The 24,903-nt window shown below is 40.7% G+C and overlaps 1 protein-coding gene across 5 annotated transcripts in view; it reads right to left on the bottom strand.

The window, feature by feature from the left end:
* The window catches only part of Nnt (nicotinamide nucleotide transhydrogenase), a 91,206-nt gene that overhangs the window by 11,266 nt on the left and 55,037 nt on the right, over positions 1–24,903 (bottom strand). For all 5 annotated transcript variants that reach the window (XM_028885378.2, XM_028885379.2, XM_028885380.2 and 2 more), the window contains exons 16-19: positions 24,325–24,485; positions 22,151–22,330; positions 11,693–11,852; positions 7,937–8,018 (exon numbers count right to left, since the gene is read on the bottom strand). In XM_028885378.2, the coding sequence (XP_028741211.1) occupies positions 7,937–8,018; positions 11,693–11,852; positions 22,151–22,330; positions 24,325–24,485 (583 nt within the window). The remainder of the gene's footprint in view (positions 1–7,936; positions 8,019–11,692; positions 11,853–22,150; positions 22,331–24,324; positions 24,486–24,903) is intronic.

Here is a 24,903-nt window from a genome sequence, read left to right as displayed (position 1 = left end):
TACCACGCTGCAGTCTTACTGTAGCCCATAGATTCCTATCCACTTTCTCTAAATTCATGAAACAGAACTCCTCCCAGAGAAATTGTTTGAGTACTGCCTTGGACCCAGCAAAGACCTGGCCTTATAGGATGGTCTCGGTCTCTGTCTCTCTCTCTCCCCTCCCCCCCCCCTCGGCTGCTGACTGAACATGATCATTTCCCTCTAATCTTCCCAGGTGGCCTTAATCTCTGACCCTCTTCTCACTGGGATTTGTAAGTAATAAACTGTTCCTGTGATGTCTGTCACACAATTTGTTAGGCTTCCTCCTCTGGGTAACCCAGCCAACACACCCTCTTCATTGTGGGCCTCTCCTAGGGACTGGTCCTTCTAGGACCTTAAAGTCATGAGTAAATGTCCCTGTAAGGTTGTCACTGGCCTAGTTACTGTTGTATGGATGGCCCTGTACTTTTCTGATGTGGTGTTATTGAAGATTTCTAAATACTTTGGTTTTTTTTTAACTTTTTAATAGAATATTGTTTTTGAAAAGAGTAATATATTAGTAACTATAAGCTTTTAAGTGATATAGTAGATTACAACCATTAAAATAGAATAGTTATTTGGAGTTACATCAATTATATAAACACGGTGTTCTGTCAGAGAATGCATTAGAAATCCCACTGTAAATGCAATAAATGGTCCTTCAAGATCCTCTGTATTCTATATTTGCATGTGACAATAATCTATTCTAAGGAGGGTCCCTGGAAATAATAAAAGAATTCATTACTAGAATCTATAGTTTTAAATTTTAGTTATACATTTCTCCTATGGAAAATATGGCAGACTAACTAAAAAGAAAAGACCTTTTTGTCTATCAAATACTTGTCAGAATTTTTGACTGACAGTCATAAGTCCCTTAAAAACACAAGGGATGGGAGTTTTTTAGTATTTAATTGTAGTAAATTAATTTGAAATTAAAACCTTCTAAAATATGAGGTCAGCATAGTAAATGCTACCCAAGTCATCTTCGGTCACACCAGGACCAGCTGGGTGGGGCTAGTCTTTTCATCTGAAAGAATCACGGTAATGACATAAAAAAAAATCTTCACGACAAGACAGCTGCTGTCCATAAAAATCAATCACTGTGAAAGATCCCGTAGTCGCTCTCTGGTGAGGCTTCTCAAGCTAAACACAGATACTGCACTTTCTAAAATGCTGAGCGTCACTAGAAGTTCAGACAAAGTCACTCATACAATTCCAAATGAAAAGAAATACTTCAGTTCATTTCCTAGGGCTTGCCAGCATGGGGATAATGCTTTGTACCTTCCTTTCTTCATTTGAAGGCAATTAAGAGCTAAACTTCAACGCTGGTTCTGAAATCTGGTATTCATACATATTCTTTCCTTCCTTGGGGAGGAAAAAATGTTATGCAAGTCTAAGATCTTAAGAAAGTATCCCAGGGGCACAATTTTTCTAACATAGAATAATGGACCCTGTTCCGTGAATATGAGTGAAGAAATGCTTGACAGTCTACAGACATCTTTCCATCTGCCTGTGTAGCATACAGCATTGGGCTACTCAAAGAGATAACAAGTCCTCCAAGTTGATCAGGTGCAACAATCCCATCTGAATGCCAAGACAGTCCTCTGTCTTTCTCACACCAAGGACACTGTGATACAGCCTGGCCTTCTATAACTGAGCTGAATCCAGCTATCTAGCCCAGAGGGGCAACCGACTGCCGACACCCTTTATGTTTCTAAAATAATTAACAAGACCATGAACGGTGATGCCAGAGTGAAAATTAAACTTCCACTTCTGACTAATGTTCTAGAATATTATACTCTGGCATACTGGAGTGGCTTAGTTTAAATTATGCATAGTTTCATCCATTTGCCTGGATAATAATCCTGTTGAATGCTCTTGGAATGCAATAGCTAATGAGCACTGTAAAATGACAATTAGAAGAAGATACAGAAGAATCTGAAGATGAAATAGGAAGGGGACTTTTCTTTACACCGCTCCATCCACATGATCTCACTGAAGAATTAGAATGAGCTGGGTTTGTTGTAACTAATCTTGAACTAGAAGTCGAAAACCACCCCATGGTCAGAAACACTGACTTCATCTGATAGGAAAGAGTTCTTCCTCAACTTGCTGGCATGCCTGAGTGTGGAGTGGGGTGGAGTGGCAGTCTGAAGGAATGAGTTCTAGAGAAGACATTACAAAGTGCCTGAAATTCTAGCTGTCACCACAGACGGTCTTTGCTACATCGATCCAGAGAGGGTAGAGGACGGTAAACCTCCAAATGATCTGGAGAGACGAGACAGCTGCGACTTCCAAAACTCCTCCCTGACACCCTTGATCTGGGGGAATTGCTGACGACCCTATACAGAGGGTCAGATCTACATGACTCGCTTTGCTTCTCCTTCCTCCCTGACACAGAGGGTTACTGATTTGCAACAACTGCGCACAGAACCTCCCTCCCACCCTCCTACCGTGTTGTTCAAGCAGGCAAGCCGAGTGCAAAGTAGCAGAAGCACTAGCTCAGTCATCACCACCAGCTGTAACTAGAACTGGCCCAGTAATCTATGACATCACTCTTGTTACAGATGTCCCCCAGTTCGGAATTGAATTCTGGAATCTACAACCTATAACACAATGGCGGTCAGAATGACAATGGCCCCCATAGGGCTCACATGTTTGAATGCTTGGTCCCCAGTTAGTGAACTGTTTGGGAAGGATTAAGAGGTGTGGCCTTCTTGGAGGAGGTGTGTCACTGTTTTGATGCTTTTTGATACTTTCAAAAGCCCATACCAGGCCAAATCTCTCTCTCCATCTCTCTCTCTCTCTCAGTCTTCTCTCTCTCTCTCTCTCTCTCTCTCTCTCTCTCTCTCTCTCTCTCTCTCTCTCTCCCTCTCTCTCTCCCTCTCCCCTCTCTCTCTGACTGCTGCCTGTAGATTAGAATGTAAGGCTCTTAGTTACAGTTCCAGCACAGCACCATGCCTATCTGCTTCCTGCCATTATGATCACGGACTCACCCTCTGAAACTGAAAGCTATCCCCCAATTCAATGCTGACTTTTATAAGCGTTGTCTTGGCTGTGGTGTTTCTTCACAGCAATAGAACAGCAACTAAGATAAGCACTTATGAAATTAGATGCTTTATTCACTGATCTATCCCCAGGACCCAGAATAGTACCTGGAGCAAAGTACTATTTGATGTGTTTGTTCGGTGATTGATCATAAACATGAAGAGTCATGTCTTTAAGAAAAGAGAGGGCCGGGCGGTGGTGGCGCACACCCAGCACTCGGGAGGCAGAGGCAGGCGGATCTCTGTGAGTTCGAGGCCAGCCTGGTCTACGGAGCGAGATACAGGAAAGGCGCAAAGCTACACAGAGAAACCCTGTCTCGAAAAACCAAAAAAAAAAAAAAAAAAAAAAAAAAGAGAGAGAGAGAGAGAGAGAGAGAGAGAGAGCTACAGAACTATCATGAGATATCATGAGATAGTGCCAGATAATGCTGATCTTTATTCAAACACTATACTAGATCATGCACCTGGCCCATTTCCATTCCCTTCAGAAGCGTGAGCCTTTACAACTCCACAAATCTGCATGCGGTAGCTCTTTCTGTACCCTAAACATAACATACCATAGAAAGACGAACTCTGCCTATTTGAGTCTAGTTAAGAGACACAAAATATTTCATCTTTAAGTGTGTTGAGGAACTGATTTCTTAGAAAAAGAACATACATTTAAACCTATAGCCACACTACATAAAATTATAAAACACCAATAAACTGCAAATACCATAGGCACCTTGATGTGTTAGATGAAGTAGTGTACACACACACACACACACACACACACACACACACACACACACACACGTTTATTTTAAACCTGAAAACAAAAACAGTTCGTGTTACTAATACAGATAATTGAAACTGTTCCCTGAGCGGTATCCTGCTTTATACTCCTGGTTCTAGTCATCTTACTACCACACACTACATGGAATTCACTCATTTACTTATAGTTTTTTTCTTCATAGCTATGAGACTGAGAGCTGGGCTTTATAGCTTTGTATTATCAATACCTAGCAAATAAAAAGCTATTGATAAGCTGTTGATAGATACAGCTCAAAATTAACATAAATGTAAAAAAAAAAAAAAAAAGCTGGAGAGATGACTTAGCAGTTAAGAGCAGTTACTGCTCTTCCAGAGGACCAGGGTTTGATTCCCAGGACTCACAACCATCTGTAACTCCATTTCCAGGGTATTTGATGCCCTCTTCTGACCTCCCCAGGCATCAGGCAAGCATGTAGTGCTTAAATATACATGCAGGCAAAGCACTCATACAAATAAAATAGATAAAAATTTAAAAGTAACATATCACATCAATTAGTCAATCAAAGAAATCAAAAAGTGTTTCCAGGAATTCAAAAGGGCGTCTATAATAATGCAAGTGATAACACTTTAGGAAAAGAAAATCAAGTATTTATTAATTACAATGGAAGAAAACACAACTTTCTAAGGTTTAGTCATTTAAAATGTTATTTATTCCTGTTTTATATTGAAAAGGCTATCATATAATCAATCCAAAGTTTGGGAAGTAAAGAGAGAAGAAATACCTGCACTCTTATACGGTAAGGTTTTTGTCTTAAAAAAAAAAAAAATCAGTGTGAGTTTTCTAAGCTGAACAACTGAGAATCGAATGATATCGTAGGCACTAAGTTGTCGTGACACTGGCGACCAAAAATGAGTTCTTGTCATGAGATGCCATGTGCTCCGTTATAACCTCGGGCCTTCGTGAACATGTTATGACTATGGCCGAAATGAAGGAAAACAGTGCTGTCTCTGAATCAATCCTGGGCGTGAGGGCCAGACAGACTGTATGACAGAGGCAATTTCTCTTGGCACCGCTGGGGCGGAACTAATTGATGACAATCGTATGTCCATATTGGCATGTCTCCACAGAGGATGTGTGTGAATATGTCACCACATCTGGATGCTAGGCATGTTGGGGTCCTGAGGCACAGAGACCTCCTAAAACCAGAGGCCCACAGCTGCACTCAATGAACACGGTGGGAGCTGTACGGGGCGATGAAAGGCCTGAATTACCACAAACTGTAAATACAGATTTATTTCATTAAAATACGAGGTAACTGCTGCAGCCACCTCTCATTCAGACAGACATGTGCCTCTTTTAAAAAAAAAGAAAAAAGCTACAGCCTATATATGTGTGTGTTTGTATATGTTTTGTCAATAAAATTTTCATTTCTCCTATAAAAAGATTGTAACACACACATAAAGCAAAATCGTAGTTTACCTGATTACCTTTAACGAAAGAAAATCCACACAAAAATTAAACTGAAAAAGTCTGACAGACCACTGTCACCATGCTTGTGAGAATAGTTCCCTTTCATTTCTTTCAAAATACAAATTCAAAACGTCATGTCCAAAGTCTATGCTGAAAATTCAACAAATAATAGTAAAAAGTACAATATATCATACGTAAGTCCATTTTAATATGAAAGGCAGATGAACATAAATCAGTATCACTTTATAACTCATAACTAGAGAAATCAGACTGAGCAATAATTTAATTCTGATCCTACATTATGAGTTATCAACAAATTTGATTATTTTTAATAAGTGTTTTCAACAATTATGCAAGACTCTGGAATTTTTTTTTAAAGGTTTCTGTTACAGTCACAAGATCATTTCAGTAAAAGAAAATTTATAGCTGAGCATCCCCTTTATGGATATATAATTAAATCTCTCTAAATAATGACTCTTCATATGCGGAGTGACAGAGACCATTCTATACAGCCATAGTTTATATATGCCATCATGGATAAAATTGTCATTTTAACCTGATCAGAAACTAAAAGTTCACTTGCCTGGTATCTTTTCAGACTTCATCTTTCTTATCCATTTCCCTAACTTCTTTCAACAGCCATGAGGATTTTCTCGGGGGGGGGGGGGGGGGGGGCGGCATGTGTGCACACAGGTCAAAAGTCAAACTCAAGCATCAGAAACTTACCTCCCAGGAATGGGGCTTGCTGATTAGGCTAAGCCGGCTGGCCAGTGAGCACTAGAGATCCATCAGTCTCCACCTCCTCAGTGCTAGGCTTACAAGCACAAGCCACCACCACGCCGCCGCGCCCTCCCTTTCTACACAGGTGCTGAAGACCAAACTCAGGTCCTCAGCTGAGTGTAGCACGTACTTTGCCTGCTGAGCGCCCTCCTCAGCTCTTCAGGTTCTAATGTCCGACTCCTCATCCCCTCTTCTAACATAATAAGCTGTCTTGTTCACCTGGGCTGATCGATGAGTAACAGGAGAGGTGTGCCAAATTAAGGACTCCCTTCACTGAGGATAACCAAAACATGAAGGCCACCTTTCATGCTCTGTTTTCCTATGACTGCCACTCACCCTCTATATGTTCACAGGGTGATGAGAGGTATTACAAGTAGATCAGACTTTTTCACATGTGGATTGAATAAAGAAAGTAATTTCCTCTTTAGGACAATCATACAAGGCTCTTTAACACATCCTTTTTACTTGTAGGCTTTGCAAGTGCTTTTAAAGGGGCAAGGCTATGGCTCAAAAAGAAAGGACAGCTTAATGAGTGATGTGGAAATAAGAAACAATAACCAAAAATGAGTTCTTTTTTATATACTTTGACGAAAAACTAAAATCAATGGTTTTTCCCATCTTCAATGTATTTAAGATCATCATCAAATATGAAAATCTTCCACATCACAACAATGCTGGTCCCTCCCATCATAAAATAGCATCTTGACTCTTTATGTATTTAAAAACACAACTATAGATTTTAGGAAGGGATAGGGCAAAATAGAGAAAAGGGTAGGAAGAAAAAGGAAAGGAAGAAGTCAAATTCAGTTGATACTAAGACCATCTAAGTCACCTCTGACCTTATGGTCTATGCCTCTTTTAGAATTATAAATGGATAGAGCATTCAAAGAGCAAGATTGAGGCAGCATCCAGTTTGGCACAGATACTCTGACAAGTTCTAGGTCCCCTGTTGGCTTTATTTTCTTATCATCTGCCCCAAGACAAAAAGCGTAAAGTCGACATCTAATAGGAATTACCATTAACAGATATTAACATCCTAATGAACTAACTCCATGCAATGGATTATCTTGTGTCTCTGATTTATGGTACCAAGTCAACGCAACTGCTAGTGAACCCACACAATGAACAGCAGTGCTCCTACAAGGGAAGATCCCCAAGAGCTCACACTCTTCTTTACTAGATGCTAAGAGACAATGTCCCTTAAAGGGGCCTCAGAGAGGAATAGAACATAAGCACAGCACTGCATCGGCCATCAAGTTCTTCATACAAAAGCCCTGTTTCTGTGCGCTGTGAGACCCATGGGGAACGATCTGGGCGTGCGCAGTCTTCCACTCCTCAGCTTAATAACCACCCAAGAGCCCCCTCCGCTCCCAAGGAAAGTGGTGGGAACAGCAGCAGTGTGAGCACAGATGTCTAAAAGTTCACGGCTCTAGAAGCGCATTCCAGCAGTCCTTCCCACCCAAGAGCTCAACGCCAGGTCAGCAATGAGCAGCCTGTGGGCTTCTTTCGGGGCTCACTCTTCAAACAAGCAAACAAACGAAGCACTTCTTTGGAGGCCCGAAACAAAAAGCACACAAGCTAATGCAACTCACACGCTTGGCACGACCTTGCCCCCAATCAAAGCACAAAGAAACACAATTGCTGGCTATTCTCATTCATAAATACCTGAAATTTGGAATAATGAAGTTTCTCTTTCTAACACGAGTCTACTAGACAGAAGCAGCAAACACTAAACACGGAGGCATTTTCACAACTCCATCTCTTCACCTAGGGTTGTCTCAAACGTCACTTTGAGAAGCAGTCATCTTTTCAAGACTTGTCAGTTCCCTTCTCTGCACACCCAAGTATTTACACACAATGCTCTCACCTGACTTTTTTGCCTTGCTCGGTAAGCATCTTCACCAAATCGGCAATGGGGTACTGAGCTTTGGCTGCGCAGAGGCCATAACCTGCGAGGGGACATTAAGAACACAAAAGAATGAGGCTTTATTCTTGAAATCTCATGGAGTAAAACCCTTCTCTTGATCAAAACATATGTCTATGCCAACATAGGCAGTTAACTGGACTAAATGAAAGCAGATTTGTTATAAATAAATAAATCTTTAAAAAATAAAAACTTAAAATGTTTTCATTATTTTATATTTACATTTTATATTTTATTATTATCCCTTATATGCCTTTTCTGTCTAATGAGAGACAGAAAGGGTGTGGATCCAGCTGGGAGGGGAGGAGCAGAGCAATGGGATGAGTAGGGAGAGGGGAATGTGTAATCAGAATATAGTGTATGAAAAATATTTTTATTAAAAGAAATCAAATGTAGGACAGAAAACAAAGATCATGGTCTTAAAATATACAGTAAATCTGTTCAAGAAAATACAGGATTCATTGAATCTTCCATAGATTTTCAACATGAATTTAAAGTTATTTTTAAAGTTTAAATAAAGTTTATTTATTCAAAAGAAAAAAAGTATCCTGAATTTGAAACTCAAATCTAATGACCTGCTCCTGAATCTCCCAATAAGTCTCATGCTACAGAATATCCTTGCTGCATTCCATGCACACACTAGTCTATTTAACAGCTGCACTCCATGCACACACTTGTCTATGCCCCTGCTGCACTCCATGCATGCACACACTAGTCTATGCCCCTGCTGCACTCCATGCATGCACACACTAGTCTATGCCCCTGCTGCACTCCATGCATGCACACACTAGTCTATGCCCCTGCTGCACTCCATGCATGCACACACTGTCTATGCCCCTGCTGCACTCCATGCACACACTGTTTATGTCCCTGCTGCACTCCATGCATGCACACACTAGTCTATGTCCCTGATGCACTCTATGCATGCACACACTAGTCTATGTCCCGGATGCACTCCATGCACACACTGTCTATGCCCACTCTCACATGTTTCTAAACTCTGAATGTATCTTTGATGACATTATAGTCCTGTGGATCCTTCCTGGCTTTGTTACTGTTCTTCCTCTAATGCCTTGAATAGTTTTTCTCCTGTTCTCCTCCTTAGATGGCCAAGTGTTCCTCTGAGGCTTTCAATTCGTCCCTTACCTCTTCTTACATCATAGCCCACCCGAGGACTTCAGCCATTGTGCTGAGTCCTGCTGGCTCGACCTGCCATTCGACCTCCAGCATGGTCACTGTCCAAACTTAATGTCCTCAAAAAGCAGGAGTAGAAGAAGAAGAGGAGGAGGAGGAGGAGGAGGAGGAGGAGGAGGAAGAAGAAGAAGAAGAAGAAGAAGAAGAAGAAGAAGAAGAAGAAGAAGAAGAAGAAGAGGAAGAAGAGGAAGAAGAGGAAGAAGAAGAAATGAAAACTCTTCTCCTTCAACTCCACTCCCATATTCAAATAAATAAGAGTCCTTCCTACTTGAGATTTGCTTAAGTATAACCAAGATGTCAGTCATCACCTTCTCCTTGAACTCTGTTATGTCCATATTACCTGCCCAGTGACTCACATCTGTTCACACTTTGCTAGCCCTTTTTCAAAGGCCAACTCTTTGCCCTAGCTATCACTTCTGCCTTCTCGTACCCACGACACCAACCATCCCCTAAGGCTCAGAACAAATCCTAACTTCCCTTCAACCCTTCTCAGGTTCCTCGTGGGAAAAAAAAAAAAAAAAAAAAAATTCTACACGGTTCAGTTTAGCCACTGCCAGAACACACTTGGCGTTATTTATCTCCCTGCCTGAATTCTAAACTGGGAAAGATACTGCCTGGAGGGCAGAGACGACGCCCTCTCTAGCTTCATACCTTTACACACAAGCACAGCTTCTTAACAGGCCACACACTTGCCTTCTGGCTAGGACAATTCACTCGGCAGGGATGTCCCAAACATTACAGTGTGTTTCCACACACTACTAACTCAGCCCTGTAACAACCAAAATCCACCATTCAGAAGACTTAAGAAGTAATAGTGTCCTATGTTGAAATATCAAATTTGCCTTACATTTGTTATTTTTATCATAGTACATTCTCCAACCAGTAAATTGCCCACAGTCAGCAGTCTTTCTTCATGGAAAGCTCCTATCATGGCATGACAGAGTTAAAATCTTAACCTGACATTCTGTGACAAACACGAGAAACTGAGCTAAGTCTTACCCATTAATAACTGAGACCAAGAGATATTACATGATTTGGTCTGTATCATGCATGATAAATGACTTGATCTGTATCATGTATCATGTTAGAGGCAAAATTAAGTACAAAGGTGACATATTGAGAGCCCTATGACAAGTTCCTTCCAGTCTGTCACTTCAGCCACTCAGCCAGGACAATAGCTACCAGATGAGCTCTTTCTGCTAAGTCACACTGGCTAATCCGATCGGAAACTACTTATTAAACCAGCATCATCCCTAGCGACAATCTAAACGTTTGTCCTCATACCCACAGATAACTGTGGACCTCACCTCTCATCACAGAAACTTCACTTTGCAATAGAAGGAGACCATTACGGAAAACCACCAAGATTCTTGACCGACTTTTAAACAAATGACTTTTGAAAAAAAGAGACTAACATTTCCTGAGTCTAATGAACCAGTCTGACACTTCCACATGCTATACCTAATTCAGTCTGTTATACCCTAAAATTGACCATAAGCAAGACTCAACAATAACTTAACATCTGTACAGAGCTCAAAAAGATGGCTAGAACACGCTACATCAATTGATAGGATATTTACGTTACTCCAAAATATTAACCTAAACTGAGAGTTCTCGATATTCTCTCACTCAGTAACCATTCAGTTGCTACTGTTTCCACTGTGTTTTCAAAAATAAGGAGGTTCCTATGGTTAGACAGGTCATAGGCCCTAGGGGGAAATCTCCTATTATTATATTGCTAAATGGACATAGTATTAAACTGACTCCTAAAGACTTATTTTTATTCCCGTAGATCAATGCAGCCCTCAGCCCTCATCTGGGAAGCTTCTTCTTGCACCGTGACTAACACAGTGACCCACGACTGGTCCAGGTGCAGAGAGTAAGAGACTGCAGAATCCTCAGCTAAATGGGACTTGTTTACTGCAGCCACTCTTGCCAAGGCTACGCCAGGGCATCACTGCAGAAGGGACAGAAAGCATCGAGTCCCAAGTGGCTGGTGACTACAAGGGAACATTACCTTCTGGGCACAGCAGGGCGGCTGCCGGCACACATTCCCAGTGGTTGTCCTAGCATGCACACAGACTATGCAAATCCAACATGGAGATGGGAGTGGGGGGTGATGGAGCCATGGGCAACTGTGAGCTGCTCTAGAGACAGGGTTCCTGGTGAACCAACCACGTTCCAGCGGAAGAAGCCCACACATCCACTACTACTTGGGTAACACAAACTGGTCTTGAAGAGAAGACCAATTTTGTTTAAGAAACAAAAAAGAAAGAAACCACAAAGTTGGGTAAGTAGAGGAGGAAGATGGATCTGGGAAGGGTTGGGGATGAATGTGCTCAAAACCTGTGTGAAAGTCTCAAAGAACTAATACAGTTTTTAATGAGAAGGTTTCAATTTACCCTTTTCCTATTAATCAATTACACCAGCCAGGACGGGTTGTTTTATTGGTAAGATTTTACTTTTGATTGATTGATTGATTGATTGATTGATTGATTTTTTTACCTGGAGTAATAACAATGCTATTAGCTTCCCGGATCATCTCAACTGCATTGTCAAGGTTGATTTCTGTGTGTGTGCCGGTAATTTCCATGGGTTTTCCACCAGCTGTTGAAGTTGTACCATAGCCTCCAAGAATCACATTTGCCAGGGAGCGATTCATTGCCTAGAGAGCAAAACCATCACCCATGAGAGTTCAATATGTGGAGTTCTTTGAGAACAGCATGAAGTTTATGTACATGAAATTCAACATCATTTGCAAAGAATTTATTTAACTATATAAAGAATTTTAGCCACACTGGCTTCTAAAATTATCAATTTTCTAACCAGGTCAATTCTACCCTAATATGTTTTCAGAAAAAAAAATTAAACAAATATTTTAATGCAAATTATATGTAAAATACAAAAATTAATGAAAATTTTGGATGTCCTATTATCATCTAGATACTGAATAAGCAACTTCTCTCTCCACATTTAAAGGTACTTCACCAGAATGAAAGAGAGCCAGAGAGATGTATTTGCAAGAAGAAAAATTTTCATAAAATGACCTTCTATCTCTCTCCAGTGGAGTCTGCTCCTGCATACAAGCTATCAAAAGACAACCAGAAGGAATTCAAATGATAATTACACATTTCATTTAGAAGTCCACAGCCCTTTGCATTCAAGAAAAAAAATGTGGGTGTGGACACTCTCATTTTCCAAATCGATTAGTGCTCCATGAAATCTTATCCCTCATGATCACAGAAGCAGATGGCTTCATCATTCTAAAAGCTTCTAATTCTAAAGTTTCCTTCTGCAAGGAGGTGGGTGAACAGGTGATTTCCTCCTTCAGTTGGGGCTACCCTTTTCACTAGCAAGATAATCTCAGGAGAAAATTCAGAGGAAGGCATCTCTCATTCCTGATGTACTCATTTATAATCATCAAGAATGACCTTACAAATGCCCCCAATTCGACCCTAAGACAGCACACGTTCTAGTTTTGTGAAGACTAGCTGGAGGGGAGGCAACAAAAGGAGAGAAACTAGATGTTTTGAGGAATAAAACACATTTAAGAATTCAGATGACGTCCTCCTTTAGTTAGGGTTTCTATTGCAGTCATAAACACCATGACCAAAAGCAGCTTGGGGAGGAGAGGGTTTATTCTGCTTACCCTTCCACATCACAGTCCATCACTGAGGGATTTGAGGATAGGAACTCAGGGCAGGAGCTGATGCAGAGGCCATGGAGGGGAGCTGCTCACTGCCTTGCTCCTCCTGGCTTGCTCAGTCTGCTTTCTCAATCAATGGCACCCAGGACCACCAGTCCAGGGGTATCACCACCTATAGTGAGCTGGGCCCTCCCCCAGCAATCATCAAGCAAGAAAAATGTACCACAGGCTTGCCCACAGACCAGGCTGGTGGGGGCATTTTCTCAGTTGAGATTCCTTCTTTTAAAATGACTCTTGCTTATACCAAGTTAACATAAAACTATAGCCAGCACACAATACCATTCACGAACCACAGCATTTTACATGATGAGGACTTCATGGGAAGAAGAAACTAAAAAAAAAAAAAAAAAAGTTTAAAATCCATTTTAATGGTTGTAGTCCACTATATCACTTAAAAGCTTATAGTTATTAATATATTACTTTTTTCAAAGACAATACTCTATGTAAAAAGTTAAAAAAAAGAAAACCAAAGTGTTTAGAAATCTTCAATAACACCACATCAGAAAAGTACAGGGCCATCCATGCAACAGTAACTAGGCCAGTGACAACCTTACAGGGACATTTACACAGCTGGGGAGGTCCAGCAGCAAGAGAGTGGAGGAGGAATGTGGAAAATAGCCACACTTTAATAAATAACATAAATTTCAAAGATGATGGATAAGGGGATAAGAGAAAGTTTGATGTTTTGAATTAACATCCTAATCCCACCCTGGCAAGAAATTTATAAACTCCTGAATAAAGACTGAAACAGTCATAACTGGGACTCCCCAGACATTCGATTTTTGACATCTATAAATCTTTTCCAGTTTTGATTATGCAGATGCAGAGATTCAATTATCAAAAACTATGTCCTACTAAACTCTTGCCATTAAAAATTAATTTTTAAAATCTATTTTGAGGGGCGGAGAGATGGCTCTGGGGGTAAGAGTGGTTGCTGAGCAAGCATGAGTTATCCAGGCCCCCTCCCCCAAAGGCTAGGCATGGTCCCCCACACAACGGCAACCTTCACACTGAGAAGCAACCTGGGGTAGGTTGTTAGCCTAGGCAAAAGCATGAGCTCCGGACTCAGCATGAGACCCTGCCTCAGAGGATGAAAGGAGAAGGTGAGAAGGGAAGACACTCAATGCCCTCTCACCCTCCATACGCATAGGCCCCTATGCCCCCAACACACACATGGGCAGATACCATACATGCATGCACCTCATACATACACACACAAAACACAACTATTTAGACGTTGAGGTTTCTGTTAGAGAGAATTTTTCTCCAGTGGTCAAAGAGTCCTCATCACTTTTTAACAGAACCAGCAGATCACAGGAGCACATGACATAGAGATGGATTTGTGAGGACAGGAGTCTATCATTCTATCTTGGCTTAAGAAGAAGCGTTATTTCTCCTATGAAACTGAACGGGAGAGGAGAAAAGAATCTCTGAGGATATTTAATTAAAGTGCACTCACTTGGGATGGAACTTATTGGAAAAAAATAGTGACTTAAGAATCAAGGTCTACTCGTTAAACACATAAGCAAAATTATATCACCATTATGCAAATTCCATGTGGTCTCTTAAAAATTACATTACTTTTCATCTCTTAATTTACCATTGCAACATTGTGTTCACAACAAATGTTTAGGGTTTACAGCTTTGTGCCCTTTTTTTTTTTCATTATTTTATTTGCTTCCTTAAGTGATTCATGAGAGTATCCTGTGGCCACTTATCCACAGTTTTAGGGGTTCCCAGATTCCAAGACCAAAAAAAAAAAAAATTGCCACACTGTCCGAGCCGGTTCCTTTTGAGCTAATAAGTCCTATAATGAAAGTTGTGTTCTACATTAAAGAGATCATTAACTCACATAATTCCAACTACACTGAAGGAAATTAGTCTGAAGACAAAAGAAGGGTCATAAAATAGCCAAAACTGAAGCAATAGCATATATATGCCATTTAGTACTGCCTCTTGTCCCAAAGCTCTGTAGATACTGATTAATCAATCACAAAGAAAAAATTAAAATAAAATTCTATTTGGCTTAGCTTTTGTCTTACTGCATTCTGTTCTAAGTCCATTTGAAAAGAAAGAGGGGTTTGTTTGTTTGTTTGTTTGTTTGTTTGTCTGAAATAAAAATGCTTTTCCAGTTCAGTAAGAGCTCCATCTCCCAGGTGATATTGTAAGCAGAGGGACTACAGAATCATAAAGAAGTCGAATACTATAGCATGGCATAAAGGAAGCCATGGATATGTCTGTGTTGCTTGGACAATGTCAACATTTTTTCAGTTTTTATTATATGGCTTATTGTGTAACCCCAGCACTGGGCTCAGAGGATACCCGAAGGAATTCATTGTCAGAAGAAAAATTTCATTTTCGAGATTGTTGGTTAGTCACTTGGGGAGCATTCCATCTCTCCCCACTTAATAAAACCACCCTGCTTTGGTTTGGACTGCCATGCTTGCTTCAATAAACACTACAGAAGGCCCACGGACTGGTACCATATGGACTGTAGTAGCAGCTGCTGCAATAATCTACCCATAGACGACTCCAAAATCATAAATAAACTCACAGAATAGCCCTTTAGTGAACATTCAAGGTCCATTTACCAAGCAATGTGTCCATTTGGCCAGGCCAAATGCTAATCAGGCTTCACACGTACACATGTGAGTACAGTAAATACTTCCTCTACAAAATGAGACTATTTCCTACCTCCAAAACGACTGTGGGGATTAAATAAGCTAATGTTTGTAAATTACCCAGCCTAAGATTTACAGTGTTAAAATAACTTTGAGCAGCCAGCATGTCATCATTTTTTATTCTAAACTACCTTGAGCAATATATTAAGCACAAATCTCAAATTTAAGAAAAAGGTTTCTTTTCTTTTCTTTTTTTTTTTTTTTTTTTTTTTTTTTGGTTTTTGGAGACAGGGTTTCTCTGTGTAGCCCTGGCTTCCTGGAACTCACTCTGTAGACCAGGCTGGCCTCGAACTCACAGAGATCCACCTGCCTCTGCCTCCCAAGTGCTGGGATTAAAGGTGTGTGCCACCACCACCTGGCCAAAAAAAAAAAAAAAGTTTCTTATACTAACCCAGTACATGCTACAAATCAGTGACAGTGGAAGGAAAATATCAACTATAAGAGAAATTTAGGATGAATAAAAAGCATCTACTTTGAATGCCTTAAAATATGGCAGGCTTGTTTTCATTTTTATTTTTACTTGCTTCTTGCTGTTTTATAATTGTGTGTGGGAGTGCAGAGAGCAATGGAAGACGCACCATGCCCATTGCCAATAAGAGCTTGGATTGTCAAAGTTCTCCGAGATCCTTGCATCAGCATCCAAATCCAACAAAAAGGCCCCAGGCCCTCAGACCACTGCCTTGTACTGGGAACAACTTCCAGAAGGAAATAAAGAATGTCTAGAGGAAGGCTGCAGCCAGAATAAAGTTCATATCATTTCATACGAGTTTGGATATATAATAATAGAGCTATATCTAAATATAATTAGCTAGAAAATTAAATTATTAGAACAACATCAGACATTAAAAAGAGGATGACCATGAACACAATGATCCGGAATTAGAATACCAAATGTTAACAGTTAAATGATGAAGAGGAATTATGTCATTTTATGTTCCCTTAACCTTTTCTGCTCAACCAGATTCCCTCTGTCTTGTACTTTTGTAACTTTCTTTCTGAAATAGGATCTTCATGGGGACAAGCTGGCTTTGAAGTCCCTGTGTAATCCCAGCTGCCTTCAAAAAGCCATGGTCTTCCTACTTCGGCTTCCCAAACGCTGAGATTACAAGTGTCTGCTGCTATGCTTGGCTCCTAGTAGGTGTTTCATTTTTTTGGTTGTTTGTTTTTAAACTCTGTAGCCGTGGCTGGCTTAGCACTCACCATATAGACCACATTAGCCAAAATGCACAGAGATCTGCCTGCCTCTGCCTCCCACGTGCTGTGATCAAAGGCGTGTGCCACCACATCTGGCCTTGGAGCCTTTTTAATTAAGGCTTTAGCTGTCCTTAAATCCAAATGAACAGAAACATACAATTTCCGAACAGTAATCTGACCTCATACATTTATGATCCCAGAGAACTATAAGGATATACTAGTATAAGAACCCAAAACATCAAACTTTCTCTTATCCCCTTATCCATCATCTTTGAAATTTATGTTATTTATTAAAGTGTGGCTATTTTCCACATTCCTCCTCCACTCTCTTGCTGCTGGACCTCCCCAGCTGTGTAAATGTCCCTGTAAGGTTGTCACTGGCCTAGTTACTGTTGCATGGATGGCCCTGTACTTTTCTGATGTGGTGTTATTGAAGATTTCTAAACACTTTGGTTTTCTTTTTTTAACTTTTTACATAGAGTATTGTCTTTGAAAAAAGTAATATATTAATAACTATAAGCCTTTAAGTGATATAGTGGACTACAACCATTAAAATGGGTTTTAAACTTTTTTTTTTTTTTTGAGTTTCTTCTCCCCATGAAGTCCTCATCATGTAAAATGCTGTGGTTTGTGAATGGTATTGTGTGCTGGCTATAGTTTTATGTTAACTTGGTATAAGCAAGAGTCATTTTAAAAGAAGGAATCTCAACTGAGAAATGCCCCCACCAGCCTGGTCTGTGGGCAAGCCTGTGGTACATTTTTCTTGCTTGATGATTGCTGGGGGAGGGCCCAGCTCACTATAGGTGGTGCTACCCCTGGGCTGGTGGCCCTGGGTGCCATTGAGAAAGCAGACTGAGCAAGCCAGGAGGAGCAAGGCAGTGAGCAGCTCCCCTCCATGGCCTCTGCATCAGCTCCTTCCCTGAGTTCCTATCCTCAAGTCCCTCAGTGATGGACTGTGATGTGGAAGGGTAAGCAGAATAAACCCTCTCCTCCCCAAGCTGCTTTTGGTCATGGTGTTTATGACTGCAATAGAAACCCTAACTAAAGGAGGAAGTCATCTGAATTCTTAAATGTGTTTTGTTCCTCAAAACATCTAGTTTCTCTCCTTTTGCCGCCTCCCCTCCAGCTAGTCTTCACAAAACTAGAACGTGTGCTGTCTTAGGGTCGAATTGGGGCAGTGGAAACAGAAAAGGAACAAAGAGGAGAAAAACATCTCAAATGTGAAAGGACGGAACAAAGGGAGAGAGAGGAGGTCATTTTACAGGAACACACAGAGGAGAGTGAGTGTGTGAGAGGCACCTTCTCCTGGGTAATTCGTTCTAGTTCCTGTTATGACAGAGTTACTGCAGGAGGTACTACTGTGCTGCTGTGACCATCATAACAAACAGACTAAAGAGGGAAGAAAAAACGAAAAGTAAGAGACACAGAGTAGAAACTTGAAATATAAACGGCTTTAAAAAAAAAAAAAAAAGGAATAACAATAAGAATCTAAAGAAAACCATTAAAGAAAGAAGGTTAAAATGAGAAAGGTACTTAGGATGCCCTCTCAAGGACTACATACAAATCCTTCTCCCACCCTCCTGTATTGATAAGCCACTAACTAGCACTGATAGACTTCAAATCTTTTGCCAGGTGTGGTGGTACATGCCTATAATTCCAGCATTCAGGAGGCTGGCACAGGTGGGTCCTTAATTTGAGGCCAGCCTTGGTTACATGGTGATATTCTGTCTAAAACAAAAAAGCAAAAAAAAATGTATACACACACACACAAGATAAAATAACTCAAATCTTACAATTTGATTTTAAAACTCATTTTTCTGGCAAATCACCTTTAAGTGATTCTGAAAATCTGCTGCCCCCTGCTGGTCATTTGCATTTTCCAAATGAAACAGTAAAATGGTTCACTCTTGAAGGAAACTCTGTTTCTAAAGAACTAAATACAGCTTTCCTTTAGAGATATTTGTCATTTAAACTCCACAGAGCCTGGAAGTTTTCAACGGGATATAAAATTTCCAAATTTCAAATCTTCTGAACGACTTGGAAGCCACTACTGGCATAATAATCAGGCTGTTAGAAACTCGGGCTGTCGAGCCCTGTGTTTTACAAGATGAGCCAAAAACACAAAAACACTTTTATTACAAAAAGATATGCTCAGTATTTGAATTAACAAGATAGCTCTTGGGGCAAGTAAAATGCTGAGATGTAATAAAAATGAAGGTTTTATGCAACCTGAGGTAAACAAAGAAGAGGGTAGGTGTAGAACTTGGCCCTTTTTTGTGCAACAGATGGAGACGATCACAGAGACCCACAGTAAGTGGAATAAGGGACCGTGGGGTGCCCACCCCCAAATGATGGGTGCATCTGCAATGCAATACACCTAAGACTCAGGGAAGACAGAGGAAGCGGAGCCAAAAACATTGCAAGAGCCAGAGGAAGTGCCTGCTGCTAGACGGTCCCCTGGATGTGACAAGCAGACTGCACCCAAGAAATCTCAGCAAGGCCACTGCCTGAACAAGACCAGCATAAGGACAATGCCAGGTGAGTGCCAATGTGGATCGGGGAAGTCCCACAAGGTCCCGGCCCTGGATGAAGAGCTACAAGTGGTCCAGGGCTACTGAGAAAGGCGGAATCCATTTCCTCCAAGGAATCCTAAGTGGTCAGCCCTGGACATATGGACCTAAGCAACACTAAGTGGATTCAGTACGGTGTGTGTACATGCGTATACACATACTACGAAGAAAAGATCTTGAATTGGGGTGGCATGGGAGAGGTTGGAGGGGGGAGGGGGAGAGGGATATAGATAATAGTGTTCATGTATACAGTTCTCAAGAATATTACAATTTTTTAAAAACTAGGTGGCTGGGCCGGGCCGTGGTGGCGCACGCCTTTAATCCCAGCACTCGGGAGGCAGAGGCAGAGGCAGGCGGAACTTTGTGAGTTCAAGGCCAGCCTCGTCTATGGGGCAAGATCCAAAGCTACACAGAGAAACCCTGTCTCAAAAAAACAAAAAACAAAAAAACAAACAAACAAAAAAATTAGATGGATGGAGCAATGGCTCAGCAGTTAAGAGCGCTGGCTGCTCCTCCAGAGGGACCCGGATTTGAGTCCAAGGACTCTCGTGGTGGCTTACAACCATGTCACTCCACCCCCTGCCCTCTTCTGGCCTCTGCAGGTCCCAGGCATGAAAGTGGTACACAGACATACAAGCAGACAAAACACCCATAAACACATAAATACCTTTTTAATTAAGATTTAATTAAGAACAGAGTTGTATAATTGTCCTAAATATATTATTAAAGTGTAACACATTAAGGTTATCTCTAGACCTGAGATGTCTTTGTAAGCCTTGGAGTAATTTTTTAAGTGACTTTTTTTAATGCTTTATTTATTTTTATTTTATGTGCACTGGTATTTTGTGTCATGTATGTCTGTGTATCAAGTGTCGGATCCCCTGGATATGGAGTAACAATTGTAAACTGCCAATTGTAAACTGCCATGTGGGTGCTGGGAATTGAACCCTTGGAGTGACCTTTTTTCAGTTCAAATGTTTAGAGTTAGACCTTACATGGTCTCTTGGTAAAGATATAGACACTGGAAAAATATGTTTGTTTGTTTTTTTAAAGCTTGTTTGTTATAAAGCAATTCAAGTAGGCTTCCACAGCAATCCAAAACTATTCTGTAGAGAATAACAACTATAATTTAAACAAGTTTTTTCTTGTCAAATTCATAGTCATTTGCAAGGTACATTCTGCCATCAAGAAGAGAATTAATTAGGAACAAAAAGGGAAGTGGGAGGTATTTATGTTGCTGCTTTTCTGTTCTGATTTCTTCTTTAAAAAAAAAATCACATTGAGCATAAACCTTCACAATAGGCATTCTCATAGATAACCAGGAGGAGCGTGGTCAGAACAAGCTGTCTAGAAACACATGATAGTAAATAAAAAGTCTCTAACAGGGAATGCATTCTTTCTAGAACTGTACCTTAAAAGGGAGGATGGACGGATGGGGGAGGACTCGTGAAGTCCCACCCCTAGCTGAGAAACTACTGCTGCTAACTGACGACCTCTCAGGGCCTCAGGGAGGGAGCTGTGGTGGCAGAGAGTCTACCATGCTCTGGCAGACTGTCCTAACCATGCACATTAGTGGGCATAGTGACAAAGAAAAAGAATACATGAGGTTAGGAAGGAACAGTGGTTGGAGGGGAGGGGAGGGAGGTTAATGGAAGGGAGAAGGAAAAGGAGGAGGATTATTTTTTCTTTTTGAGACAAGGTCTCGCTGTGAAACCCTGGCCAGGCTGGTCTCCAACTGAGATCCACCCACCCCTGTCTTTGCCTCTGCCTCCTCCCAAGTAGTTGGATTTTTTAAAAAGCATGTGCTACCATACCTAACAAGGGGGCTGGATTTGATCAAAACACAGATAAGCCAGGCGGTGGTGGCACACGCCTTTAATCCCAGCACTTGGGAGGCACAGCCAGGTGGATCTCTGTGAGTTCAAGGCCAGTCTGGGCTACAGAGTGAGTTCCAGGACAGGCACCAAAACTACACAGAAAAACCCTGCCTCGAGGAAAAAAAAAAAAAACACACATAGATAGATAGATAGATAGATAGATAGATAGATAGATAGATAGATAGATAGATGAACGGGTGGACAGACAGACGGAGGGACAGACAGACAGACAGATAGATGGAATTTTCAAACAATAAAACAAAACACACAAAAAATGTCAAAGATGAATAAAAATCAAATAACATAAGTTGTAAAGCACTGGGGAAAATTAAATGAACTTTGTATAACCACACGATAGATTACTGTAAAGCCCCTTAAATACCATCTTAAAGGCAGAGTCCTTTGTGACTAAAAAGGCAAGACTACATAGTATGTAATGTTTTAAAACTTAAGTGAAAGCCAGGCACAGAGTATTATCATGCATTCTTGTAATCCTAGCACTTGGGAAACTGAGGCAGGAGAATCACGAGTTCCATTCTCAAGTTCAAGGCCAGCCAGAGCTATGTAGGAGGAACCTGTCTCACACTACAGGGGGAAGAAAAAGAATTGAATTGAAAAATACAACAAGGTCAGACAAGTAACTACACAGTACTATAGACAAACAAAAAGAATGGTAAAGATAACCTAAACTAAATATTATGTGTCACCCTCCAGATGGAGAAAGGCTTTGGAAGGGTTTCTCTTTTAAGTTTTCCTAACTTTTTGTAGTTGAATATCTTTAAAATGATCTCAGAAATTTGCTCCGAAAATCCTCACATTCCTGCTGAAAACAATCAAAACCAATAGATTCCTTTTTACTGCAAACAGAAGAGAGAACAAGCACATCCTGGTCTCCAGGAGGTCATTTCCATTCCCTTCTGCATGTGTTTCCTTACCACACACATGATGTATGACAAGATGGCACCAGAGGAGCCGATGAGCGCGCCCACGATGGTCAGCAGGTTGTTGTTGAGCAGGAAGCCCTCGGCACACAGGGCCCAGCCGGAGTAGCTGTTCAGCACGGTGATGACAACAGGCATGTCAGCGCCCCCAATGGCAGCCGTCAACGTCACCCCCTAGCGAGAAAACCCAAGCAGATCCCCAAGTGAATGCACGCCATCAAACCTCTGACAGTCAGCGTCTCGGTTCTTACTCATCCATCCCAATTTTCTAACCGATGTATTTCCACGGAAGTTCTACTTCTGGTGACCGACCAGCTCCCCCATGTGACCAACTCTCTCTTCGACATAGCAGCTATGAACATTTAGTCACCGCCACCCCCAAAATCCCCTAAATAAAAGTGGGGATGAAAATGGGCAGAAACTGGAAAGGCATCTCCGCTAGGAAAAAAAAAAATGAAATGATACCCAGTCAATGTCCCAACCCTTGAAGGATTTAGATTGAAGTCAGGCCCTTGCTGGTATCAAGTGGAGGACATAAAACTAAGGCCATCAGTCCACAGTCTTACTTGTTTGACCATCCAGAGGGCATGGTTTGGGAGACAAAGACAACTGAAAAGTAACAAAGAAAATCCTACAGAGCAGCAGGCTAGAATGATCTGAAGGAGCCCCAAACGCTGGGTCCAAACACTACCCAACTCTCTAGCTGGTACTTAAAACTCTGGCTCAGACTCCAGGCAATTCTGCTAAGGATAAAATAACAACAGGTTTCAGTGGCTGCACCATAAGAGCCAGAATCTGAAACTTCAGTCTAACCAAGTTAGCTGCCCCAAAACAAAAATAATACAAAAAAATGTAAATTAAATTGTGAATGGTTATCAATACTCTACATGAATCCAACAGAACCCAATGTGTAAAAAACATCATTAGCAATGTCCATGATGCAATTCAAAGTTATTAAATACAAGAAAGTAAAAGAGATGGGGGGGCAGATCTTTACTATTTATTCCATATACCCTCCATTCTCGTGTTTTATTTCTACGAGAGTATATAAGCCAAAGGCTATTAAAATATCCTTTGTGTTATGGGGACATTTTCATACTCACAATAAGTTCCTTTTAAATATATTCACCCTTTCTCAAAAGTAATAATTTTTTTAAAATTTAAATTTCTATATTATAGGTTTGATTACAGGGACTTTTGAAAACTTCTGCTCGATTAGATTAAAAAATTATTTATTTAAAATTTAAAAAATACAAAAAAAAATCACCAGACAAGACAGAAGAAAACTGGACTGTAAAGCACACAAAGACAGAATTTCAAGTCCCTTTTCTGTGGTCTAACATGTCTGTACTGATCCATGACCTAACTGTATGATCACTCATGAATAAGTGCCATTTATATACTACAGATCGTGTGTTTCTGAATCAAAGAGTCGGTATTTAATAAGAAATCACTAGAGAGCTAACTCTGTACTAGGTGCTATAAATATTTCCTTAACCTAAAATGTCAAGGCCATCTACAAACTATAAACCCGTCTAGAAGAATGTGAAGATGCAATTGTGAATAACAGAATTCCACGTAATAGTATCCTGCACTAATAAAATGCCAAACTAACACAGAGACAAGATCTCTATTTTTTCAATATATTATATGCAAAAATCAGATAGGAGCGGGAAGAAAAAACCCATGAGAGGATGGACTCTCTCGGCGAGTACACTGGGTTTATTAACTGTAAATCATTTTACGAAATTACTGGATTCCGTATCAACTCTTCCAGGGAATGTAAGAGCAAATTACAAGCTGTGACCACCTTACACATATTATACAAACTCCAAAGTATTATTTGTAGGACTCGTTTTTTAGCAGGTGTTAAAAGAGTTTAAACCCTTGGCTTTTAAAATTCCTGTCCACCAGCGTATGAGCAGTGAAAAATCCAGAGCACAAAAAGGTGTCAGATGTGACAATTTACAAACAGTCAATTAAGAGGACATGATTTTCTTCTCGTCCTTTTTGAAACTTTCTACATTCTAAAACAGTGAGCATGTAGCTGTTAGACATGTTTATTCCCTTGAGGAACTTGAAGAGATGAAAACATGACCAGATTGTAGTCTAACGATATACTCCCAGCTCCTCTCTAGGTATGTGCTTCTCCGACTCCGGGGACTTACCATGAGAGTAGAGAGCGCGGACACGGAGCCCAGACAGGTGATGCCAGTGGTAAAGCTGGGGTCGGCCATGAATGGGATTATTCCCCCCACACTAGCAGCCAGTAAGCCTGCATTGAGCGCATGCCTTCCAGGTAGCAGCAGAGGGGCTGATTTCAGAATTCCTGGAACAAAGCAGATGCTACTCAGAACCCAGAGTGTGTCATGGGAAACCCCATAGGTCACTTAATCCTAAGTCACCAAAATTGAACATCAGAATAATAATGTGGTACTTCAGACAGTACTTTCAGCAGCAGATAGGAAACATGAAGGCATGTTAAAAGTTCTACACCTAACTAAAACACATTAGCAGAGACAAGAAAATATGGTTCAATTTAACTGTTCTTTTCCCTACTTTGACCACATAATTTCTTTACTCTGTCATGGAATCTTAAAAATTGATTTTTTTTTTCCTGTATGGCCAACACAGAAGTTGTCAAGTGTGGTTTTGTTTATTTACAACTTCAATACAGAGTTCTGGAACATTAGCATTTCCAGTGCTATCAACTGAGCCCAAGGGAGAAGAACCCTCTTTAACTAGTT

This window comes from Peromyscus leucopus, chromosome 11, assembly GCF_004664715.2.
Source record: "Peromyscus leucopus breed LL Stock chromosome 11, UCI_PerLeu_2.1, whole genome shotgun sequence".
Lineage (NCBI taxonomy): Eukaryota > Metazoa > Chordata > Mammalia > Rodentia > Cricetidae > Peromyscus > Peromyscus leucopus.
Note: the sequence above shows the minus strand (reverse complement) of the source record. Positions and strands in the feature narration are given on the sequence as shown.